The following is a 27,121-nucleotide window of genomic DNA, read 5'->3' on the forward strand; positions in this document are numbered from 1 at the left end:
CAGAGCTGAAAGGGGCTTATGTCAATGAGCCTTGACAGATACAACATGGCGGAGATCTGAAATATCCGTTAGATAAAGATATCAGTTCTCATCAAAGCCTTTTCCGCGCTGCACTGATTTAACCTCATTAACAATCGAGTGACCCCACTGAGCAGCATGCTTGAGGTTTCTTCTCAGTAAATGAAGTACCACCGCCATCACACATCTCTCGATTCTCAAATTAGAAATAATGATTTCATCTCATATGCCACATTCATACCAGTCAGTTACATTTACCGAGCCATCTTGTCTTCCCCTGCTTTGTAATTCCAGCTTCTTATTCCCGGTTGCATCTATCGGGGATCATTGATTGCAAATGTTTTTTGTCCACTTACTTCACCAGCAAGTGCAAACAAACTAATATATTTGCCAATAGCGCGGCTCACAAAGTATTCCTCACACCTCGGATTGGAAGTTTCACAGGGGTGCTGTAAACAACAGTGAGTTATGGTAATGTCGCATGGTGAGCAGAATGCATAAATAGTCCATGTGTTAAAATCCCGTCAGTGGCACAAGCCGGCGCGAACTGAATCATTCGTCTTGTTTTCATCTCCACAGAAACCTGCTGGACAGAGACACGTTCTCCAAATCGGACCCAAGTAAGATCACGTGCTTTTTGGTTTGTGAAGATGTGAAACAGGGCAACGTAGCGCGGGACGGAATGCACAAAAACATCACACAATCGCGTTCAAAGCATGTCGGCATTGGCGGCGACATGGGATACGGATGACAAGGTGATGACGCTGACAGTGATGTGCACAGGGGATGAGGATGACAATGATGAACATAATGGTGGCGAGTGGGAGGAACATACATGCACACCAACTTCAAACAAATATCCCTCCTCGTCTATTTTTTCCACAAATATTTTCATACATAAAATAATACGCACTTATCTGAAATGACATCAAAGAGTGAGAGCTATTATTTTACCTTTTAGATAATTACTTCCAGGAAATGTCCTAATGCCCTGAAACGATGTTGTTCCCCGTTTGAAGAGGAGAATTACGTGCATGTGTGATTGTCGCATTATGTATAAATGTACACTATTAGCCTTTGATGTTTTCTTTTTAGTGAAGTTGTAGGAATCTATTTTTCTTATAGCAGCTCATCAACACACATTCAATCTTTAATGATGTTGATGTCGTGTGTCTCTCCCGTGTGTTTTTTTTCAGTTTGCGTCCTCTACACACAAGGCATGGGCAACAAGGAATGGAGAGAGGTGGGTGTTTATCTTGCATTGTGTGCATTTTGTATAAGGTCCAGATGCACTCAAGTCATTACACCCAAAACAAAAGTTGTCTGTTTACAAAAAAATGCTTTGTACTAACCTGACTTACTTGAAGAAACCAAGAAAGAGCCACATGTAAAGAGACAGAAACTACTTGCAAAAATAGAAGTCCAAACATATCACAATGACTGAGCAAACCCTTACTCTCCATCAAAAATAGCTTTTTCTGATGAATATCATCTGGGCTAATATCCAATAATATACATATAAAAAACACACAATCTTTTTGTTGTATCATTTTAAGAAGTGTACAATAACATTAAACGGTGCGCCAGTAAAGCAAACATAATAAACCAATTACTCTTCTTCAATTTAGTTTTGGGCCTTTTTAACGAAGAAAAGGTGTGGGGGGTTTTTCCACCTCCGGAATTTTTGAAAATAAAAGCATACAGTATAAAATTAACAAAAATAAAGTTGAACTTAAATTTTTGACTTTGACATCATAAAAAGTAACTTTCTCTGGTAAAAATATTTTTGTTTCTCATTATTATTAAATTAACTTTGTTCTCATGACCATGCCGCCTCGGCGCTGAGATTTCATTCTTTTTTCTTTTTTTTTCCTCTTGAAAATAGGAAACTTAATATGATATGACTGATATGATAGCCAATATTGACCATTTTAAAATGAACAAAAATCAGCTGATTTTTTTTTTTCCAAATTTTTTTTTTTTTTTTTTTAACACATCACCATAAAACAAACTATTATGACATTCAAACACCCCAAAATAATCGGCAAAAACAAAAGTCGACTTAATTCTTTCAGATGTTTCTCTCTGTGGTAAAGTTAAAGGAAGGCTCCTTTAATTTTACATGTATGGCTTGATCGGCAGTAAATAGTTAGTTTAGCTACGAAAAATGCATAAGAGCTGAAGAATACACCCTTATATTGATTTATTTAACTTTTCTTCAACATAGAAGTACTTCCGTGTTGCAACGCCCCCGAGTGGTGACGTCACTAGTGTGTATACTCGCTTGGCGAACAGTAGTTCACGCAGACATAACAACGGGGAGGACACAAACTGTCACTTATGCCTTTGTGTATTGCAAAATTTTGCAAGGCGTCGGCAAGGAAAAACCCGCGAGACCCCCTAAAAAAAAAAAAAAAAAAAAAAAAAAACCGACATGAGTAGAAGGACAAGCAGGCGTGCGCGCAGCGAACATTTCAGGCATGAGGACTTACATACAAAATATGTTACAATTTGAGATGGGGTACGCCACACGCCTAATACTAAAGCCCAACGCAGTACCGAGTATCTTTAAAGAACCAGACGTGGGAAATAATCAAGCCGATGGAGGATCTCTGGCGGCTACTTCTGCTAGCAACACGGAGCTCACTCTCACAACAGCCGGCACAAATCGAGGTCTTACTACGGCCACTGAAAGATCTCGGAGAAGCGAAGCAAATGTAAAGCGAAAGGTAGGCATGTTTCGGGGGTGGGGGGGCATTCGTTATTATACTGCACGGACTGTTTTATTTCATAATTCATTTGAAGGTGGCCAACGCAGGGGCACGTCGGCACGTTACCGTAATGCACAGTATTAACAATCGTTGGGGCGGCTGGCTTGACTTCGTCTTTTCGAGTGGCGGCTGGCCTGACCGCAGTGGGACGCTCCGCAAAAAAAGAAAAAAAAAAACAGCTAGGGGAGGTTGGGTGCTGTAACGACGATACATTTAATTTTACTATTTTTTCTTTTTCCTGAAATATTTCGTCAGTTCCACACGTTTTGCATTGCTCGTACTGTGTGTCACATTACCTGTTGGATATTTGCTCCTCCAAGACTTTTCTTCTTCACATCTTTCATCGCAACCAAAGCTATCCTGAGAATGTCTATTTAGTATTGCCATGTTGAATGTCTGATGTTCCAGGATGCAGTTGAGATTGTCCGCAAGGAACCGATCCTCGAGTTTTTTCATTTCCAGACAGCACACATTCATTTGCGGATTGTCCATTCATGTGCAGCTCCCGCACGAACACCACTCACCCCCCGCCTGATTCACTCGTTCGTCAAAGTTTATTTTGTGCCCGAAAAGACCATCTGGCGCCACAACTTTCACATCCAAGGCAGACTTTCCTTCGGTAGAGTTATTTTGTCGTGTTGGCTCGAAGCGATAAGGTTTAATCCTTCCGGGTTTGACGCGAGATGCACGGCTGCGTTGCATAGTGCTTCCATAGTGTAGCGTTTACACACTAGTGACGTAAACATCCGGGTTATTTAGTCACGTGTAACAAACATGCCGGCGTTCGATTCATTTTAACAATGGTTTAAAAGTTATTAAATGTACATAAAAAATAATCACGTCACCAAATTAATTATTGAAAAAGTAGCAACTTTTTGCTGCTAAAAATGGATCAATAAGTAAAGTGTTCCTTTAACAAATACTAACGGACAAAGTAATGTAACAAAGTTAAATGTTCTGCCTGTAATTAACTCATTTGCTCCCAAAAAACGTATAAATATGTTCTATTTTAAATATTACCATGCTCCCAAAGAAGTATTTATACGTTTTTGGGGTTTTTTTGTTCGTTTTTTTTGTTGTTTTTTTCCCATGCTTCAGCATACAGAAGTCTTTCCTGAAGCCTCTCAACTTGCAAAGAACGGTTGAAGAAATGGTAGTTATTTCAAAAACGGCTAGTAGGTGGCAGCAGAATATAAGAGCTCAACCAGGGCCATGTTTTTCTCCACTGATTTTTGAATAATGATGAAACTTAGCTATATTCTAATGCTAATTGCTGCAAAACTGAAACCGGTAGAAATAATGTTTTTTTTCCTGATGAAAGAAGAGACTCTAATCTTGCTTTTGGTACTTCCATGTTTTTATAGCAATAGAACACAATATTCTGTGGGCCTTGCAATTCAGTCAAAATCCACTAAAAGCAGCCGGGATTGAAGGGGGTTGCTTCAGTGAAAATGCCTGGGAGTGAATGAGTTAAATAGGCAATGCTTAAAGAGAGAGTTCGGCTTTTTTGACATGAATCTCTATTTCATCCTCACCTCCAGTGTATGCGATTAGCACTGACTTACCCCTGACAGCGTTCTGTGACACGAGTTCTGGTCCGGTGTTGGACGAGAGGAAAATAGTCCAGCAAGCTGGCTGGGGTCGCTGAAATAAAGCGTTTTTCTTCTAAAAACAATTTGTGTTCAAAAGAGTGATACATTTGCATCATTAAACTCCTTTTCTGAAAAAAAGTCAGACGCCATTACCACCAGGCACTACTTTTCTATCCGTTCGTATCACTGCGCGGCGCCCGCATGCAGCTGATAGACGCGCATTAATCTACAAGTTTTGTCTTTTCGAAGGCGGAAGGATCAGCTGTCTGCAGCGTGTCGATTAGCTGTCTACAGGGCGACGCGCAATGATACGAACGAACAGAAAAGTAGTGGCTGGAAGTAATGGCGTCAGAAAAGAGTATTGTGATGCAAATGTAACACTCTTTGGAACACAAATTGTTTTTCAAAGAAAAACGCTTTATTTCCGTGACCCCAGCCAGCTTGCTGGACTATTTTCCTCTCGTCCAACACCGGACCAGAACTCGTGTCACAGAACACAATCAGGGGTAAGTCAGTGCTGATCGCACACACTGGAGGTGAGGATGAAATAGAGATTCATGTAAAAAAAAAGCCGAACTATCCCTTTAAATTGTTATTTTGGGGGGTTAGATCTTTTGCTTTTGCATGTTCAGATGTTACAAAACAAGCCACTCCCACTCTACATGCTGAATTCTCAACAGTTGCTGTGATAACACAGAATAACAGGCCATTTTAGCATCTGTTTGTTTTGTTTTGTTTTGTTTACAACACAAGATGTGAGACACGTCTGTGAACATGTGGCTAACTGCGCCACAATAAGTATTCAAATTCCTAAATGGAAATGAGGGGGTAAATCTCTCAGCGTAATAATTTGCGGTTCTTCATCGCTGAGAGTAGTCCCATCGCCTGCACGCGTTGTTAATAGGCTACGCTAAATGCCAAAGCAGAGCCTGCCTGACCCTCATTGACATGAGCTGTCAGCTGCTCTGCATTGATGACTTTAACGCTTCGTAGTCTCAGCAGCCACTTTCCTGCACAAACCACTGCCACTCTCATTAATGGACTGTTAGAAGCACTTATCTCAAGTCTGTTATTAGCGTGAAGTAGCTAGATTTGAGGTGTATTATGCATGTGCCCCCGTTTCCTTTGATTTTCAGTTTGGGAGGACCGAGGTGATCGACAACTCGCTCAATCCAGACTTTGTGCGGAAATTCATTTTGGACTACTTCTTTGAAGAGCGCCAGAACCTTCGATTTGACTTGTAAGTGAGCACCATTTTGTGTGTGCATATATTTTGCTCCCAATTCATTAGCTGTCATTTAAATCAAGTCTCAAGGCTTTTTGAGCCGGAGTTCACTTATTTCCCCAGGTATGGGTTCAAAGAAACATACAAGAAGAAGATTGATTTTCTTTTCACAGACACCATCATCGTGTTGTTGTCTTATTTATCCCGTGTCCTCGGGGCTTTCACTATTGCTGACGTTCCATGTCTACATCAGTCTGGCAGTGTATGAATAGAGACAAAACTCCATGGCGACGTCTTACCTTTTCATGTGCGCGTCTTTGCATGAGTCATACACTGCTATCTGTGAGACAGTTGGACTTTGGTAAAATGAATTCAGCAAACTTTGCCCGCAGGTGCTCCTTTTCCCCCCGTCTCCAATTGCATTCCTCATTGAATTAGAAGAGCATTTGGACGGCTTTATTTTATTAGACACAGACTAATTATATTGTAATCTATGAGGCAAGGAGACGTGCAGATAAACCCACTGGGATTTGTAAGTTATACTTTGCTCAGAGTTTATTGAAAATCTGCCTTTGGGTTTTTGCCTGCTCAGTAAGAGTGTTGAAAATATCATCTCAGCGCTCAAGGTAATGACTATTTTCTGTGGTAAAAGACCGTTATTTGTAGCTTTCATCTTTCCGATTACAAGGATCGATCTGATAGCACTCCACTGTGCAACCTGCTCATCTTATGTTGGCCGTAATCACAGCGGAGAGGAGCAGTTGGGAACAAATCTTCGGTTAGGGTTGTATTGATTGGCGCAATCTTTGCTTCTTGCCCTGGCGCAATTCAGGTAGCAACATGTAATGGAATTAAATTAACGTGTTCCAGGGGCTTTTTCTTTTTTCTTTTTCTTTTCTTTTCTTTTTTTTTTTTTTTTTTTTGTCGGCCCATTTGTATACGTACTTCCATCCGTCTGCTAACCTTGGCTGTCACACTTGGTTGCTCGAGGGAAGACCCTTTTTTTTTTTTTTATTGTGTCCGTGTGTTAAGTATTCCCACGTACCCGTGTGTCATGTTTCTGACTACATGCGCAGTGTAACAAGGGTAACCATAGCAACCATGTCCTAAGCATGGTGGGTGTGATATAAAAGTAGACATGCATTTGAGTTATAGCCTCAGACATCTCTTTCGAATAGAATATTCAACAAGTCTTAAAGACGACTAAATTCCGTACATATTTTTGTCACCTCCTTACAACAGTATGTATGTTGTTTGTACATCTTTTAATAGACATTTTTAATGTAACTATTCCTTATCAGTATTTTTGTAATATCTAATTAAAGTTATGTAATTATTGCATTATCACCATTTTTGAAAAAAAAAAGAAAACATAATTATTTAACATGAGTTCATTTGTTTTTTACGTACTCCCCTCCCAATTAAATTCTGTTTGCTTTCCTGCTATAATGATAAATTGGTCAATTCCTGCAGAATTATCTTGAGAGCAGGCTCTGGGTGAAACATGGAAGCCCTGCTTAGTATCCCAAATCCTAATTACATGACACATTATATACTCATCACCCTGAATGTTCTTGTGAATCCACCCTCATTCCCCCCGTCTAAATATTACCCAAGAAATGGCGATCCACTTTAAGTGATGGCTGTGAAATGATCCCCGACTGTCGAGCGAATTGCCTGTTTGATTGTCTCCAATTCTTTCGAGCAGCTTCTGCTCTTCTCCCAGCTATTTCCGAGCATATTTTCTTCTGGGCAGGTATTGTGTGAGGAAGCACGCTGTAGAATTTTGGAGTATGAGGTATGGTATGGATAATACGCAAATAATCATTTGGTCAGACATTCAAGCAGGTCCCTACTGCACAGAATATAGATACCGTCACAATCTTATGTGACAACCAATGAATCCATTTAGTGTCAGTTTAGGTGGGGGATGACCGCGACGCCGCAAAGTGCATCCCCGCCGCTTCTGGTGCGATTACTGGTGACAAACGGTTTGGCCCAGTTATCCGTCTGCAATCCCCCCGTTGTGTTTCCAGCTGAGCTCTTGTCACCCCTCATCACATTCTCATACACTGAAGCCCTCGCGCTCTCTCCTCTGTATAGGTACGACGTCGACTCCAAGAGTGCCAACCTGTCGAAGCACGTGAGTACCCCAACTTGTCCCGCCCGTTCCGACTGCTGCTTCTCTCTTTCTCCTTTCTCTTTTTTTATTTCTTTTTTTTTTTTTTTCTTTTTCTCAGCTCAGAATTGTTCATTCGGTAGTCTTACTGATTCAACGTCTTATCATTGCTCTCTCTCTTTTTTTTTTTTTTTTTTTTTTTTTTTAGTTGTTTGTGTGCGTGCGTGTGGGTACGCGTATGTGCGCGTATGCGCATCCGTGTGTGTGCGTGCGTGCAAATACGTGTAAATTTATACTCATTAATTCACCTAAAACCTAATAAAAATCTCATTATCCTTCACCTTAGCCGTATACTTCAGAGTCTCGCCAGAGTCGTGAGGTTCAGACGGTCAGGAAACCAGAGAAAAAGTCAGAAAAGATAAAAAGAAAATAAAGATAAATCAAAGTAAAATCCAGCACCGACCAAACACTTCCTGCCTTCCACATGGTTACAAAATCAGAGTCTTACGCCAACCCCAGAAACCTCTAAATTCCAACAATTTAAAGTTATCTCAAGAGACCAGAGGAAAAACTAAAGAGAGGAAGGAGGGAAGGATAGATGAGATCCACAGAAACAGGTTTTTTTTTCTAAGAGAGAGCTCAGAATTGTTCATTCGGTAGTCTTACTGATTCAACGTCTTATCATTGCTCTCTCTTTTTTTTTTTTTTTTTTTAGGTGTTTGTGTGCGTGCATGTGGGTGCGCGTATGTGCGCGTATGCGCGTCCGTGTGTGTGCGTGCGTGCAAATACGTGTAAATTTATACTCATTAATTCACCTAAAACCTTATAAAAATCCCATTACCCTTACACCTTAACCAGGTACTTCAGAGTCTCGCCAGAGTCGTGAGGTTCAGACGGTCAGGAAACCAGAGAAAAAGTCAGAAAAGATAAAAAGAAAATAAAGATAAATCAAAGTAAAATCCAGCACCGACCAAACACTTCCTGCCTTCCACATGGTTACAAAATCAGAGTCTTACGCCAACCCCAGAAACCTCTAAATTCCAACAATTTAAAGTTATCTCAAGAGACCAGAGGAAAAACTAAAGAGAGGAAGGAGGGAAGGATAGATGAGATCCACAGAAACCAGCACATCCAGTCTTTCTCCTTTCTTGTTGTGTGTAGGAGGAGGGTGGGATTTGGAGTGTTTTTGTGATGTGCTGCTCTTGCTAATAACTCACATTAGTAACACTTTAGCCACACAGCAGTAATCTGGTCATTACACTGAGGGCCAAATCTGCTAAGAATGCGCTGCGTCCACTGATAGCACCAAAAACTGCACCCGCACCTTGCTCCCTGTTAACGTCCTATTCACTAAGGATATTGCTCTGATGATATACCAACGCAAACAAACCCGCAAAGTTTGACAGGATTTGCCACACATGGTAATGGATTTATTTGCGCCTGATTTGCCACACATATTTGCGGCAAGAACACAGCAGTATAGTACGTTGTGAGAAAGATTAAATTATCAGAAAGCGGGGTTGCACCAAGGGGGTGCAAAAGTGTTTTCCTCATTTAGCGCCATTAAGCTGTAGTGAGTGGAGAGGATGACAACGACATCATTTGTTCATTTATTTACGGTCCACAAAATGCAAATTCCTGAGGCAATCATTGCTTTTATATTTTCAAAGGTTGACGTGGGCATACAATAGAGATGGATTTGCATAGCAGAGTGTTAATGCATCTGTCACATGAAAATCATCTCAAAATGACGTGTTGTAAACCAAGATTGCAAATTTACTTAATTATTGTTACATATACTTAGTGTGATCCTTGATACTCTATCCTCATTAATGCCATTTTATTGTTATTACTATCTGGAAAATAACTATTCTGGCCCCACACTTTCACCTTCTACTAACTGCTAACTCCAGCTAAACCTAATTTGCAGTGACAGATCATTGTAATACTTCTCATAACACAGGGGTAATGACAGAAAATCAAATTCCAAGCCATCATTTCTTTCCCATTGTGGCTTTCTGTCACATTTATATCCGTTTTGTCTCGTTCCTCTATCAATGTCTTTCTGTTTCTCCTTTTCCCATTTCACTCCTTCAATCTGTCTTGCCACTCCTCCCACCTTGCCATCACATCATCTCAAAATCAATAATTCCGTACAAGAAGAGACAGGCACGACGGAGGGGGCGGCATACTATCCAAGCATCCTCCTAAGATGTTGCAAGTCTCCAACTGGGGTGGGGGGAACCACAAAGCCGATCCATTAGAAGTGTTTTAACATGAAAGGTGTAGGCTGCAGGCACACCTGGGGCCAGGTGAGAACGATGGTGAAATATGGAGTGAGATGTAGAGTGCACACACTTGTTGAAACAGTTGAAAATTAGACTATTTTGTCAGCACGTTGATTTTCATCACATTTTTGTATGATATGAGCACGAATGAACGTGAAAACGTTAGTAACTGAAAATGTTGATCGTCTCTAGTAATAGTGCAAACCATAAATATCGCACAAACTATCATCCCAAAACACATTGCCACTGTGAACTGTACTCCCTTCCCTGCTTCATTGGTCCTCTTCTACTCCCACAGATGACTTGATTGGTGCAGGTTTTATCTGTAAAACACTCCCAATCAAGACTCCACCCTAACTTCGCCCTCTGCTCACCATGCATACCACCACCTGCACTTTTCATCCCACCAATGTTATCCTATTTGTTCCCAAAGCCACTGTTACTTTAGGTCGATCGTCAATTTTCTGCCCAAAACGACTTTAACAACAAATTTTAAAACTCACCTCATTCATCATCATGGATGATTGGTTCCAAAAAATAACCACAGATGTGTGAATTCCTGAATAGTATAACTGCAAATTTGCCCCGGGATTACCGTTCATAAAACATTGAAGAATTGACAACTGTACTTCAAGAACACACAAACCTCTAAGTAACTTCAGTAAGTAAAATTCTCCATATATAATTGATAATTAATCAATTGTAGCGACAATACAGGCAAGCTTTTTGGTGGTATTTAATGTTGATGATTTCAGCATTTAATTAGCGCCATTATTCTTCCAGTTAGTAAATGTTAAATGACAGTCAAGCGAACACCCACACTCCTCTTCTGTCGCTTCAAACCATCACATTGAACTTTTTGTACCGAATGGAGCTGCACCCACACAACTTCATTATCTTAGTCGCCATAATAGTTTTTCCTTTAATGAGGCCATTTAATGTAAAATTTAATGTAAAATGGATCTGTTAGTTACACGTAAGACACATTTGCTATGGACCTCATACAGACAGCAGCCGTTGTTGCAGAAATGAAAATACAATCATCTGTATGATCTTGTTGATGACAAAATAATGAAGTAATGGCAAAATGTATTCTAGTTCCGCTGTAATATCTTAACAACAGCATATTGGTACCATCATATGAAAGAAAAAAAAAAAAAAAAAAAGATCACAACCTGAAGCAGATTAAGTTGATATTAAACCGTGTCATAAAAGAGAGGCAGCTCATGTTGTGGCAGCTTATAAAAAAGGATGCAAAAAGGATCAATGGTGTTAGTGCCTCTCTGGTGTGGTATCAGAGATGCTGGCTGATCCTGACAAATGTTCCCATCGTGTCTGTTCCCTGGTAAGACGTGTGGAAATGCCATGTTTTTCTGAAGTAGCTCCCTTACAAATTCATTGACGTGTGAGGCCTTCCGTGTTTGGGTTACATGCCCTCCTCCTGCATTTCTGTCTCTTTCAATGCAAAGTCTTATTACGTGCGCTGTGAAAATGGAATTTAATTTAGCGGGAAAGTGGCAGGGGAGCCGAGTGGGGCAGCTGTGAGGGCTAGCGGGAGGAAGACTCAATCTTCTTGCCAATATTATCTCCCAATAGGGAATGTAAAGGGGCCACGGAAACGGTCTGGCGGCGACCCTTTTCATTTCTTTCATGCTTTTTAGCCTTGAATACGGAGCAAATTCATTTTTTAAATTGCTTCTCCTCTGTCATTAACTCCGCAGGACTTTCTGGGCCAGGCCTACTGTACACTGGGCGAGGCAGTCGGGTCTTTGGGCAGCCGCTTAGAAAAGCCTCTTGGGTGAGTCAGTCCACCTCAGACGTGTCAATGTGCCAGTACTGAAATAACAGTCAAACAAACTGCTTAATGGTGCAAAGTGCACCGCCAATTGGGCTTTAATTCTAGTCTGTATTCAAATAATTATTGGTAATGTATCAAGAACTACTACATATGTATTAAGTGATTACATTTAACATAAAATAGCTTATGTACCCAATTCCTGTAATACACCTATAGTGGGTGTGTCTGGTGGAAGTGTGACATTAATTGCAACCACATGCAATGATAGAATGTCAGTTTTTGCCCTATGGGGCCAGAGATTTATAGACAATTAAGAAAATAGGGGAAATAGTGTCTGTGTGATTATTGTGTGGTTGTGAGGAATAAACACCCTCAAGCGGGTGTTTTCCGTTATCATGCAGCTACACGTTTTTGTTTTTTGTTTTTTTTTGCATGCACTAGTAGTATATGTAAGGCTGCATTTGATGGTCAGAAGTCGGACTTTTCAGAGTTCAAACCAGGAACACCCCCTTGAACTCGGAAATTCCACTTACGAAATCATAAAATAAAAGGACCCGACTTCACCGACTGATTACAAGTGACGTTACTCTACAATGGCGATTATCCGGAAACACAGACAGTGAATGGTTAAACACAATTTGCTCGAGTATAAAGCTAGATAGCTTTCGTCATTCATAAATATTCAACATAACTCCATGTAACGCAACGTACGTGACAGTATGCCACTATCGCCCTGCATTAAATCAACGACGGAACTGTATGGAATGCTTATGAAATAAAAACAATAAATGAAGCCAAAATTACGAGAAAGTAAGTTTGTTTTAGGAAACAAAATAATAAAACAATTTATCACTATCCGCCATTTTGGTTGTTTACTTTCGCCTCAAACGCTTTCAGGTCGGAAATGGGGAAAAAACAACTCGGATATATCCGACTTCCGTCCATCCTCGAATGCAGCATTGAAATCTCATATTTGGAATTGCTGCGTGATGAAAACAAAGACCAGCAACCTCTTAATTAATTTTGAATGACTTGAGAGGGAACAAGTAAAATAAATAAATAAGCAGCAGAGCAAACAAAACAAAATGAAAGGCTCGAGTGTTTCTGTTCACACTTCTGTATTTTAAGTCCTTGCGGTCTCCATAAACTTTTGAACCAATTCCCTGTATAGTGCCTAAACTAAACTACTTTGCAACCACGATGCTTAGACTATGCTACATTGTATTAAAGCAAATGTATATGTATGATCATGGATAATGTGTTTGTTTTGCTATAAATTGATGATGACATCTTTACGTATTTTTATCTTACATCTTCCTCATCTCTTTCCAATCTTCCAGCCTGTCTTTTTTTTCTTTTTAATCCTTGTTCATTTAAAGCTGTGACAAGCCCGCAGACGTAAAAGGTGCTGCAGTTAGCATCCCTTCAGTAAATGTTGTCAAAACCTGGCAACCTGTGTAGACGTGTGTGCGTGTCTTCATTATATCCACTTTAAAAGTTGAAACAAGCTGATAAGTGACATTCAAGATGACACAATCCTAAAATCTGGACACCTCCGACACGTCCGTTTGTTGCTGTATTATTATCTACATATAGAAGATAATATACGTTGATAATAAATGCCATATTATGAGTTACTTGCAAAATTTAGCATGAAACAATGGCTGATTAAGCACTTGAGTGAGCAATTGAAATGATTGACATGTCCAGAATTAGATGAATCAAGTCATGCAGGTGGCCTACAGACTGGAGATGCTGTCCGTGTTTTTTTTCTATGCCACATTTGATTTGAGCATGACAAACAATGTCAATGTCTGTTAATTATTTTTCTGTATGTGCGTGTGTTTTGGGACTTGTCATGCACACACCTGCTACTCGACACATCAGGGGGCATCTTCAACAATTTTAATGAGGGCTAATTGCGGCTAATTTCATTGTTCACTCAACCCCGTGGACGTGCACGTGAGTTGACAAATGTAACCGCCGCAGAACCACTTTTGGCATTTCAGTCAAAAGTTGTACAAGTTATTTACCGTTCAATTCTTGTTTATTGTGGTTACACAAAGCCGTATGCGGCAGTTTGGATGCCTTGAACGCAAAGCTAATAGATATCCCGAGGGCTCCTTTTTGACTCTTCACGTCTGATAAGCTCCAATGTGTCATCCTGACTCATTGTTTGCTGAAATTTGCATGAGAGCACTCATGTTGTTGTCAATGCCTCTTGAAACACTGCCCCGGAAATTTGCATTTTGTTCACGTTCCTACTCGGTATAATGTGCTTATTGCTGCTGTCTTTTGATTATTCAGTGTGTCAGTAGCATTATTTTCATTTATGTTCATTTCAACAAATGTCAAGTAAAGTCGAACTACCTAGTTGGTCCAGAGATGTAATTTCACCAGGAAGAGCACACTAGTATGTTATACATATATTTGGTAGCTGCCAGGCTCAGTTGGCTAGCATAGAACAGAACGGACCGGGTGGTTCCTGTATTGTTCACAGCTCAGTCAGGGTTTCAAGCAAACCAAGTGCAACGTAAATGTAAAACAGCCAAATAAGACACACTTTCAAGAATCTACAGGCAATATCAACACATATATCAGCATTAAAATCAGCATTGGATGATACAATGCATGTGAGTGTGCAAGTGTAAATCTACTGCATCGGTGTAGAGGCTTGTGCTTGTGCAGCCCAAAACATAATTACCTGTCTCAGGCCAGACCCTGATTGCAAATCCATGTCTCTTGATGAGAGGATTCATTGCTTTTCGCTCCTTCTCACATGCTCACGCTCACAAAGTATTCTAAGCAGTGCTTTTCTGTGTCACGTATCAAGTCAAAAAGAAGAAAAGCCATTTAAGCCGCAATTTGGAGTGCTCATCATCTTTGCAATGAAGGCTTAAAAACAACTATGTTTCGTCTATTTTAATTAAACTTTTCTGTCATTTTCTCAATGCCGGGAGAATAGTAAAACTCATCAACACATTGATTATGCTGCTGTTGAGTCTCACACACAAACTCTTGGACAGTGGTCACCCAACATGGTGCCCGCGGTCGCCAGGTCAGCCGCCAAGGACCGCGTAAGTAGCCCCAGGCCTATTCTAAAAATAGCTCACCAGTTTGTGATTTCCTTGCAGTGCTGTGGAAGCGATCATTTGAAAATGCGGAGATTAATAAAAGTGCAGAGATTAATACAAGTGTTGCATAGAGCATGGATAAGTTATGCATATTTATGTTTTCTAATTTTGAAAAATCATTAACATGTGAATATCATGAATTATTGATATTAACATTTAAAGTTCGAGCAAAAGTGAATTCAAAAACTTGCACTTCAACATGACCTGAGTGGAAATACTTGTAATTATCGTTTTAACCGAATCACTTAACCCAAGTTGTCCCTTGCCTTTAATTTTCTGGCTTGCTTGTTTTGCTTTTAAATTCGTCTTTAGCAGCACTTACAAAGTTATCTAGCACTCTGACTTTTTTTCTTAGCTTACTTTTTAGTTTCAAGGCCTACAGATCCTTCAGCAATAGGTGAAAATCTGCAGTAAAGAAAGACCATACTGGATAAAAGAAAAGCATGTGTTTGATAGTTTTACACCTCCCACACACTTTAACACATTTAAACTTATTAAAAAACACTTTTTAAAGTATTGAGCACCTGTTCTCACTCCCTCGCTTGTACACTTCTCATCAGTGGTACTTTAATCTCGTTTCAAGGTATATCTCACTACCAGTTATTAAAAATTGTCTACACACCAAAATGTCCCTTCAAATGGAAATCTACTTGCTTAAAGGGGCTGTCTGACGGTTTCACTCAGGAAAATGCACTTTTTCAATACAGGATTTAAACAAACTAATAAATATGGGCTTTTCATAACATGTGGGGGTGATTTCGTCCTAAACCCCCACACCCCCAGCCTGTAATTCGACATTTTGTGTTTGTTTTGTAAACAGCGGGACATTCCTGTGGAAAGACAGTGTTTACACTCCTCCAGCTAATTGCAGAGCGGGGGTGTGGGGGGGGGGGGGGTCGCAAACGGAGCCGGGCGAACGTGTCAGCTACGTGACGTCACTCCCACGGCAATTTGAAAGCACGCACGGGTTATTTTTATTTTTTTTCACTCACTCACTCACTCACTCACTCACTCACTCACAGAAGCTTACGTGTGTGAATGAGTGAGTGAAGAAAAAAAAAAATCACGCAGCCGACACGTTCGCCCGGCCCCGCTTACGACACACCAACCCCCGCTCTGTGATTGGCTGGAGGGGTGTAAACACTGTCTTTCCACAGAAACGTCCCACTGTTTACAAAACAAACACAAAATGGCAAAATAAAAAAAATAAAAATAAAATAATAAATAATATAAAATAATATATATATATATATATATATATATATATATATATAAATAAATAAATAAAAATATAAAAATAAAATAAACAAAATACAGGCTTTAGGACGAAATCACCACCAAAGATTAACATAAACACGTGTAGACTGAAAGAAAGTTAAAGTGTGTACATCCTGTATTTAAAAAGTGCATTTTCCTGAGTGAATCCAGCAGACTGCGCCTTTAATACAAATGGAATGGCGAACAGAAAGTAGCATAGATGCTAAGTTAACCCTTCAAACAACTGTTCCTTTAACATACATTAAAACTCGGACTTGCCTGTATAAACCCATGAGATATGATCGCTTAAAATTGTGCAGTGTCGCAGGGGCGCCTTTTGTGTGGCACATCAGAATCATTTTCCTTGTGCCGAAATAAGAACACTTGAATTTCGTGTCAAGCTGTGGTCTTTGACCCCAATTCCAGGCACTTTAAACGACTGCCTGAGTCGATCTCGCCAAGTGGAGCTCATCAGACAACGGGCCTCTTTTGCCAGATTGCCAGACCTCTTTAAAAGTGATGTTGAGTTGTGTCGTTCTGCTTTTTGTCCCCTTACTTTTTTTCCCACTTATCGGTTTTAGCCTACAACAAAATAAAAACAGATAGTTGTTGACGTGAACAATGGCAAGAATCTCTTGACATGCCGCTGCGGGCACTGAACGGTGCTGCAATACAAAAAAACTGCCCAAAATACAGCAATTGTTGACAGGCTGCTGTCACTGGAGAGGATCATAAAAGAACATGTTTGAATTGATTCGCTACTGTGGTAAACAAAGAATAATCGGCGTAGCATCAACACCATGCATCCAGCATGTACACGCCATCAACCCATGTTACATAGACTGCTTTTACAAGTTCATTTATTCAACACTTCAACATAAATAGTACTGGTTAGCTACCATACATACAAAAGACAAAATAACATACTTGCACAAACTAACGTGACATCACAGATCACACGTGTGCTCACTACCACACGACACAAATGATGATCCCTGGTTTTCCTGATTGGAAAAGCAAGTTGTTTGTTTCAGGGAGGCGTTTAGTTATCTGAACAGGATGATGCACACAGTGACTAAATGGAAAATCATTTTGAAATTTTTTTTTCAATAGGTGTTGTAATGTTTTCTATGTAGCCTACCATGTTGTTCAATTAAAAGGGTTAGTAAGGTAGAATATTAAAATCACCTATCAGCATGGTGCACATTATGTGAAAATTATATTTCCAAAGACATATTTTTTTATACACCTCTTGTGTTGGCTCTCATTAGAATATACGGGTAAATAAAATAAGACCGTTCAGTAATGAACGTGTTGCTTGTTACTGCTTTCATCTTAGCAGTGTAGTGAGTGTTGTGTGCCATAACCTAATGATGAAGTAGAGTTCCCCTTGGAGGCGATGTTTACTCAGGGGGTGGGGTGGACTTGCTCCCACACTCTCGCATGCATCACCTCCCAATTCCACCTTTGCCAGAGCTGCAGTGAAGTGAAACGCAATCGGTGCGCAACATCTGCACTTTTCCACCTCGTTCGTTATTCTCCCTCTCAACCTTTTCTGTCTGTCTGTCTATATATGAGGATTTTTTTGTTTTGTTTTTACAAAATATAAACCTGTCTCAGTGGATGATGAACAAGCTGATGTGTAGTTTTTGTATCAAGTGTTGTTCATCCTTGGTAAAAGTTTGAGCTTGACTGAATGCTTTCGTACTGCACAATAATGATGGAAGGCGAGCGTTCGAGAAACAATACACTCAGGAACGCTTGTAACTTTTTTTTTCTTTTTTTTCCTTTTTCTTTAAATCGTGTGTGTGTTTACAGAGGCATTACCGGCAAGAAATGCGGCACTATTATTGTGAAAGCCGAGGAGCTGAACAACTGCAGGGTGAGGACACTGAATGATGATTGAATATGCTCGTTGGCTAATTTAAGATAATTGAATTAATTCCCCTGCTGGTAAGTCATGCCACGTCCTTGTTGTGCTTTCGCTAGGAGTCGGTTATGATGCAATTTTGTGGGAACAAGTTGGACAAGAAGGATTTTTTTGGCAAGTCGGACCCCTTCCTGGTCTTCTACAGGAGTAACGAGGACGGCACGTGAGTTGCCACTTTCTCCTTTCTCCACTTTGGTGGGCTTTAATCCTTCTCTGCATCCAGAGGAAATTGCTTTCATTGATTTTTCTTTCCTTCCAGATCAAAAGAGGTCTTTTTTTTTTTTTTTTTTTTTTTTAAGCAGGTTGGGGGGTTGATTCTTGCCCACAACGTGCGTGCAACAATTTGAGTGCATATAGAAGCGGGGGAGCTCGGGTTAAGCAGTGTGTGTGGTTGTGTTTGCAGAACTTAGCGCCCCACTAATCTTTTATTGCCTATCTCTCTCTGCAGGTTCACCATCTGTCACAAAACAGAAGTGGTGAAGAACACATTGAACCCAGTGTGGCAGGCTTTTAAAATCCCTGTTCGTGCTCTTTGCAACGGGGACTATGACAGGTAGGGCCATATTCTCCCCGCTGCAAAATGTAATGTAATGGCATGTCAAGAAACAGCCCCCCCCCTTCCTCATTCTGACAACAAAGCAATTGTTAGCCAGTGGAGCACATAATATGCAGTTACCTCACACAGAATATTAACAGCAATGTTTACATGCCAGCAGAATCTATTATGGGGGGAGGGGGTTGTTTCATTTGTTAATTAGGAAAAAGGCAAGTTATTAAATGGCATTATTAATTCAGATGACATTTACAACATGAAAATGCTCATATTTTACACAGGAATTTATCCAGTCATCCAGCATTAGGTAAATTGGAGAAGGACCTTTTAGGTAAATAAGGATTGTCTGGCACTGACTGAGTTGCATATGAATAGTTTCATTTACTCCACTAATGTCACTAACAAGAATAGCCAGATCAGTTTCTATGTCTGTGCCCGGTGCAAGTCTGCGCAAGGCACAGTGTAAATCTGCGCAGGAGTGCGATAGGTCAACTTTTGGTCATTTTGCATTTTAAAAACGGCGTTTCAGCTGTTATGACAGCCGACTTGTTTCTCCAAAATTCTGTTCTGCTACCTGGACCAATGCTTAAATGTGGACAGGAGAGATGTTGTCCATGGTGCTGATATGGGGAGCAGACTACTCAATGTACTTCAAAACACTGAAAGATTAATGAATTCTCGGTTTATGCAAGTTTCAAATGAAAGCTAAATAAAAATGTCTCTCTCCCATCTTTTTTGTCCACCTGACATTAGTACAGGTGTACACAATTATAGGATTATTTTGGCAGTGGAGTCAAGCTAGGCCTTATCAATGGGTTACTCGGGAAACCAAAAGTGCACAGTTGGGGACCCGCATTTGTTCTGTGTTGTGTCTGCGATGTGAGATAAGAGCTCGTCTAAGCTTGGAAACAATTTAACCTCTTATATGGCACACTTTACTCACAAACACATACAATAATTGGTCTCACACACCTGTTGTTACCATTATGTCGCAGAATTCCCTTGAGAAATCTTGTTCAAGCATTCTAGCACCAAAATGTAGTACTTATTTACAGAAACATCTATTTAGATCAGGGGTGTCCAAACTACAGCCCGGGGGCCATTTGCGGCCCGACGTCCATTTTTCAGTGGCCAGCGACATATGCTAAAAATATGCATTTGACTCAGTTCAAATAAAATAAACAAAACAGAAATGTTTGGAGATGGTAAAAGTAAGAAGAGAGGGTATCGAAAAACAGGTGCCATTAAAGGTTATTTTAGTTAACTAAAACTAATGAAAAACCTAAAACAAAAAAAAAACAAAAAAAACAATATTGTTACCGAAATAAAATAAAAATGAAAATGTTTTTTTAAAAACAAAAACTAACTGAAACTACATTTTATGTTTACAAAACCAACTAAAACTAACTATAATTATAACAAACATGTGCTTCGTTTTAGTCTTTAATTAATTTAATGCATGAGCCTTTGGGGATGATTTTAACCCTACTGCCATATGACAAATTAATTGGTTTTTATACTGTAGCATTTTTCTAAATATGCAAAAGTACAAATAAATTATTTGTACAATTTTTAGGACTATACACAATTCTCTTCATAACATTATGCGGCCCTTGCGTCCTTCTGATTTTTTGTATGTGGCCCTCAAATGAAAAAGTTTAGACACCCCTGATTTAGATAGAAGGTACAAAATATTGCACTTCACTTATCCTCCTAAAAAAAATTCCCTTAATGAATAAGATGTGGTCTATTGTGTATCTGTATCCATTGTGGTGCTGGTGTTACCCAACCGCCACTTATCCATCTCTAGAGGGAGGTGGTGCCTTATGAGGAGCTTGCGCCTTAACTTTATTACCTCCTTCCCTGTAATGATGCTCATCCGGCCGCCTACGCCGAGCTCCGAGGATCATTAACGCCGTTTCGGATTTCCACTCCTTGCCTTTTATTGAAAGACCGAGAGGATGGAAAAAACAAGCATCGGCGTTGGGTCTTTTCAGTTAGATGCAATTTTATTTTTAAGGAAGCCGTATTGTAGTGTGGTTACAGTAAAAACAAAGTCATGCCTCATTACAATTGCTCCCTCACTCCCTCTCTCATACGTTCTCATCATTCTTGTTTGTTTCTATTCCTCGCCTCACAAGAGATGACGCTTTTATGTGAAATATTGGGCAATAATGAGCATAATGCAGGATATCTGCCCCCAGGCAGGCTATTCTTCCTACGTACAGTATATCCTCGTAAGCCAGGATGGAAACTGATGAATTTCCATATAAGGGGAACATGTGATGGGAGGCAGATGCAGCTAAGCTGCAGAATGGATCTGCAGCAACATCAACAAAAGAAATTAGCATTTGTCCGATCAAATGGAGTCACATGATACGTGATGATACATCTTTCCCATTTTAATGAGGGTTGCCGCACAGTAGACACATCGACAGCTTTTGTCTTTTGGCAGGGTTTAATGACGTTGCTTTTTGCAACAAAGCATTGGCAGCGCCCCAAGCACTGCCGAAGCCAATTTCATCAGGACAAACATTAAAGTGTCTTTCCTGTATAGAAAAAAAACAAAAAAAACCTCATTTAATTTTGAACCAAACCCTCATTATATTCTTTTTCTAACAGAACGATCAAGGTGGAGGTGTATGACTGGGACAGAGATGGAAGGTAAATCTTGTGTGTTTGCCTGTTAGAAGTTCATCATCAAGTCAAATGAATATTTAATCACAAATAAGTCTCAGAGGTTGGGACAGGTGATTACGTTTTGCGGAGGTGTTTTAGCCCAAGAACTATTGGAGAATTTGTCCCCATCGTAAGCTGTTTCTGCACAAATATCCCTGCAATATTGTCGTATTAGCTATTCAATGTGAGTTATGTCATTAAAAATACAGTCACAAAGTAGGTTATGTTAAAAACATGTCAACAATTCAATTTTAATAAATTTTGCAAATAAAGTTGAAGTGGATCCTCTACAACAAATTAGAACGAAATTCTTCGCGAGCCTCTGTAATGTTTTTTTTAGATAAAAAATAATAATAATATTCTGCCGGTTGTTCACAAGTTGAATGGTTCATGATGAGTCTGGCTGATAGACATTGTTGCAAATTAACAGAGTTGTTTCTTTTGTTATGCAAACCCCTCTATTCATCACCAGCATTTATCTTTTTAGATTTTTGAAGGTTCAATACAACTTTTTGTGCTCAACAGATCACGTTTTAGTCAGCCCAAAGCTCGTTAAAATAATGCTTGGTGACTTTGAATATTTGCTTTCATTTAAAAACTGGTCCATCTGACAATGTTACCTTGCATGCATTATCGCTTTTAAATTTTCCATGTGTCTTGCTCAAGTGAGTTGCCAGACGTTGTAGCTCATCGTCGTTTTTTTTCCCCTGCAGCCATGACTTTATTGGAGAATTCAGCACAAGCTACAGAGAATTATCCAGAGGGCAGAGCCAATTTAATGTCTACGAGGTGAGTGGATAGCCATTTAACAATCATTTTCCATAGTTTTCGCATAAACCTAACCTATAAGAGCAGAAGACTTTTTTTTTTTTTAAATACATGGGAAGAAGACCTTGAAGATAATTTCACATTAAATTGCAATATTGAAGAAAAATATTGCAATTAGATTTTGTTCCAAAATTGTTCATAGTTTCTACTATTGTGTAAGCAGATTCTACTGCTGTGATATAGAAAATGAGCAGAGAGACATTGATACGAGACTAACCACATATGAATACCTCGTCAAGATTAGGTGTGAACATTTGTTAAGTGTATGAGGAAAACGTGTAATCTGCCCCTCAGGAACCAAACATCCGCACACGCAGCACATGTTGACAGTTGTGATGGATGACTGGCTTATCTTCTCCCAGGAAGAGGCCACCATTTTGTAATTAGCAGAGTATCACATTGAGGGGAGGACACATGGGGCCTGTCATGTTTTTAGCTGCTGTTTGCCTTTCAGATGGCCACATCCGCTTTTAAGGGCGCATTTTGTTTTTTATGGAAGCTTTTTCCCTTTTGGAATATTGCAGCGAGAGACTCACTGCCTCTGTGTTTCCTCCTCACCTTCATTTGAGCCTGCGTGTGCCACTCGATGCAAAAACCTCAACTTTCCACATGTTCTTTCCCAGAGGCCCTCTCTCCTCACTTTAACCTTGCCATCGTAGTTATCAGGCAGTGCAACGTTGGTTGTTGGAGTCAGTTTGTTGAGTGTTGTTGAAATGTTCATTTTAAGGAGGTCAGTCTACGTAAGGTACACCTTAGAAGAATTTGATGCTAAATTACAAAACCTGACGTTTTCTTTTTTCCAGGTAGTAAATCCAAAGAAGAAAGGGAAAAAGAAAAAATACCTCAACTCTGGAACGGTAAGGAGCATTTTCACATTTTTCACTACAGTGTATTAGTTACAAGTAAACATAATTCCCATCAGTTTATCACTGACATGGATCTAACCTTTCCAAGGTAACACTGCTGTCATTCCTTGTGGACATCGAAGTCACCTTCCTGGACTACATAAAGGGAGGGTAGGTGAAAGACGAACATGTTTACTTGAGACATGCTGTCTGTCAAATGGTTGGGGTTGTATCACTTTAACTCAATCACTCCCAGCCATTTTCAGTGAAGCAACCCCTTTTGGTTCCCGCTGTTTTACTGGATTTTGACTGATTTTGCAAAGCCCACAGAATATTGTGTTCAATTGCTATAAAAACATGCAACCTAGCAAAAGAAAGATTAGCTTCTCTTCTTTAATCAGGAGAATAAATATTTGTATATTTTTCCATTTTGCAGCAATTATCATTAGAATACAATTAAAATTCATCAATATTCATTTACATTCACAAAAAGAGCTTATTGCAACATGATCCTCTGCTGCCACCTGCTGGTCGTTTTTTGTAATAACTTCCCTTGCTTTAAACCACCTCTTCACATCAGTAGCTGCATCAAAGCCTTATGTATGCTCTTGTATTAAAAAACAAAACAAAACGTATAAATACGTTTTTGGGATTGAGGGACAAAGTGTTAAACGTATTTACACGTTTTTGGGTTTGAATGAGTTAATTAGCAATGACACTCTGGGTGTCCTTTATCACTGCCTCACGGCGGCCGACGGAGCTCGACCAGACACACAAGTGAGAGCGCCACATAGCAAAAAAAGTGGAAGCACATTTGCCAATAGCCTCAAAGATACAAGAATACAAATAGCCACACAGAAGTCACCGCAGCGCCTTATTGACGCGGATTCGGTGACAGCGGACAGCCTGAAAGTTTGAAGATGGCCGAGTTTGGAGCAGTTGGGTAAGTAATATTTCCATACATCTGCATGCTACTGGAGGCTTACCTACATGGCGTAAACCGCATTATCTCACAACTATTAGTAAGGTATGCAAGGTGATGACCTTGCATACGTTACACTGCTGCTTGTTGTAATGCACACACACTTGCTGCATGGAGGTATACTGTGCTTAAGCAGGAAGAACCAAATGAGTAATTCTCTCGTGACTTGTACGTCAATCCCATTTGTATCTTGTGGGAGATATTTGGCTTTCTATATTTTCTATAAGCACAAACTGTCTTGTTTTGATGAACACTTTGTGTTCATGTATGTTAATGTTGGTCATGATGGTGATACTTGGGCACTTTTTTTTCTTTACACTTGGTGTCTCTTAAACCTTCTCCGGTGTTGGTTGTAAATGACAATGAACCGCAGTGTGCATGAAAGCTTAAGTCAACGTGGATGATTTTCTATACCAGGTGCAGTTTTGAGGATTCCCAGCCTCCAGCAAATCCTGATCCACTCTGACATTCTCATGGCAACAAGTGCAAGTGCTCCAACATCCAAATGCCTTTTGAAGAACTGCACGGAAAGGCTTTGAGAAGGTGGAAGTCTGTCCTTAAAGCTACAACATGACAAGATGCATTCTTTGGTGAATTTGTGTGATAAAGTAGCTACCAAATATGGGAAGGAGATGGCGACGCCCATGGGATATTTTTGTGCTGTGCGCCTGCAATGTGGTCCTCATCAGTCTTCAACTGATTCTGTACATTTGACATTCACTTTACTCTTGTTTCATACTGACTTTGTCACGACGAGTGATTTTAAAAATCTGTTATTTTCAAATACATCGGAGATATTTAATATGAAATTGGTGTCTCATACTGTATATGTCACATTTTGATTGCTTGAGTTTTTTGGGATTGAACACGATATAATACAAAACATGATAAATACATTTCATAAAAAGAAAAAATCAATTTGTGTTTGTTTCTGTTCCGCAAATTCCAATGCAATGAGCTGTCGGGTCAACAACCCCGCCGTGGGATGCCATCTGCAGTCTGCCAAATATAATTATCCCTCAGATGAATCGTACGTATTTATGTGTGAGCGGCAGACAGAATGACCCAGCCAAAGTCAAGCAGACTCCCGACTCTTTCCCTTATGTGCACTCTTGCATTGTGTTTCGACACGCTCGCTGCCGTGACCTTGTGCGCATGTTCCTGTTTGTACGCGCGGGGATGACCACGAGCGGCCGAGCGTTGAGGGGCTGCTCTCATGAAGAGCGAGGGGAGTGTCAAGGGAGGAAAGGTGGCATTTTAGTCTCTCTCCATCTGTCTTTAAAACACACTTAAAAAAACAAAACACATGGAAAACAAAGGCTTGCTTAGTTACAGTACCGATGTCTACTGAGAGAGATTATATTGGTTAATTAAATGACGATTCAAGAGTTGGGTGAGTGAGTCAGGTCCCTCCAGACTCCATCTAACACCTGGGGGTGGTGAAACTCAACATTCGCTAATATATTCACTTCCTGTAGGCCAGCAATTTATAAAAAAAATATGTATATATATGTATATATTTGCTAATAAAATGTATCCATGTTGATCTATTGATGCCAGTGACAGGCAGAACAGTTAAATGTTCTTCCACTGGATAGCAGAAGGTACGTAATTAACTCATTCACTCACCGCCATTTTCACTGAAGCAAGCCCCTGGCTCCTGGCTGTTTTACTGGATTTTTGACTAATTTAGCAAGGCCCACAGAATATTGTTTTTGATTGCTATAAAAACATGGAACCTACCAAAAGAAAGATTAGAGTCTCTTCTTTCATCAGGGGGAAAAAAGGACATTTATATTTGTTTCTCTTTTGCAGCAATTGGCATTAGAATTTCGCTAAGTTTCATCATTATGCACAAATCTGTTTAGAATTGTGGGGAAAACAGCTTATTTTCAACATGGCCCTGGTTGAGCTCTTATACTATGTTGACACCTGCTGGCCATTTTTTGTAATACTATCATTGCTTTAAACGAACTCTTCAAGTCAGAGGCTGTATCAAAGCCTTCTGTATGCTCTAGCATAAAAAAGAAAATGTATAAATACATCTTTGGAACACTTAAAACATATAAAATAGAACGTATTTATACGTTTTGGGGGGCAAATGAGCTAACGAGTGTCCACATGTTGCTAAGTAATTTTGTAAGTTCAGATGAGGTCATATATTTTTTATATGCAGGGCAGAGTGTCCCAAAAGTCACGATACGCTTCCTTTTCTTTCATTTCAGTTATTATTCGGACTGATCAAATTTCAATGTTTTTTTTTAAACATCTTCTTTGCACTCTTTCTCAGAGTTCAAGCTTTTGTGGATGCTGAGTTGAGGCTTGATCTTACTTAATTTACTTTGCCGCCGCTACCGGTAAGCCATGGACAACGGAATGGCATGCTTACAAAAGTTCAAAGTATAAGCTGTCAAATGTTGACGTCATCACATTCCTCGTGTCCAAATAATAACTAAAGCATTTTTTATAATGATGTGTATGGTGACTTTCAAGCTTCACTTTCTTGTGACATTTTTGTAAAATATGTGCCCTGGTTCAGTAAATGTTGGGCTGGACTGTAGGCCATTCAATCAATAAGGTATTGAATAACGTGGCAGGGATGCACGGAGTGAATGTCACTGAGTAGGTAGCTGTTGGTTTTTGCGTGCGTGCTTGCTCGCAGCCCCCGTGCTGCACGTGCACACCTTCGCCTTCTAACCCCTAATGGAAAAATACGGTCTCTGCACAGGTCGTTACAAACGAGATTGCGTTTCTTTTGCCAGTCGGCCTTAGCAAGTATTCATGCTTGTTGCGGCCCAATAAAGTGCCAAGTGGTGTATCACTGTTTGAGACCTAAATGGACTGTAATGGTCCGGTTGCACTCGCAGGCGCATAGTGGGCGGACTTGTTCGCACAAACATGCCCACGCTTGCATACACAAATAGGGTGAAATCGCTCCATCCTTGCCCTGAAATCCCAAGTGTGTCTATTTTAAAATTCCCTTCTTAGTGCTGCCTTCCCTTGTCGTCCCCCCCACCGCACTGCTCTCCTCTCCTCTGATTGGCAGCTCTTTACAGCGCTTCAACCCAATCAGCTAATTGCTCATTTGGACCTAATTAGGAG

General features: G+C 40.0%; 1 protein-coding gene across 3 annotated transcripts in view; it reads left to right on the forward strand.

The window, feature by feature from the left end:
- Window positions 1–27,121, forward strand: part of LOC144003743 (copine-8) — a 61,445-nt gene that overhangs the window by 16,750 nt on the left and 17,574 nt on the right. The window contains exons 2-14 of one of the 3 annotated variants that reach the window (XR_013279056.1): window positions 598–638; window positions 1,215–1,261; window positions 5,518–5,621; window positions 7,710–7,749; window positions 11,735–11,811; window positions 18,021–18,084; window positions 18,192–18,295; window positions 18,581–18,685; window positions 21,308–21,349; window positions 22,078–22,153; window positions 22,996–23,049; window positions 23,147–23,980; window positions 24,437–25,105. Coding sequence is in view for 2 of the 3 variants with exons in the window: in XM_077500285.1 (XP_077356411.1) it covers window positions 598–638; window positions 1,215–1,261; window positions 5,518–5,621; window positions 7,710–7,749; window positions 11,735–11,811; window positions 18,021–18,084; window positions 18,192–18,295; window positions 18,581–18,685; window positions 21,308–21,349; window positions 22,078–22,153; window positions 22,996–23,049; window positions 23,147–23,208; window positions 24,437–24,485 (865 nt within the window). In the remaining variant the exon portion in view is untranslated. Of the gene's footprint in view, window positions 1–597; window positions 639–1,214; window positions 1,262–5,517; window positions 5,622–7,709; window positions 7,750–11,734; window positions 11,812–18,020; window positions 18,085–18,191; window positions 18,296–18,580; window positions 18,686–21,307; window positions 21,350–22,077; window positions 22,154–22,995; window positions 23,050–23,146; window positions 23,981–24,436; window positions 25,106–27,121 lie in introns of those variants that run through there. The other 2 variants (XM_077500285.1, XM_077500284.1) reach the window with 2 other exon arrangements.

Source organism: Festucalex cinctus, chromosome 16 (genome assembly GCF_051991245.1).
Source record: "Festucalex cinctus isolate MCC-2025b chromosome 16, RoL_Fcin_1.0, whole genome shotgun sequence".
Lineage (NCBI taxonomy): Eukaryota > Metazoa > Chordata > Actinopteri > Syngnathiformes > Syngnathidae > Festucalex > Festucalex cinctus.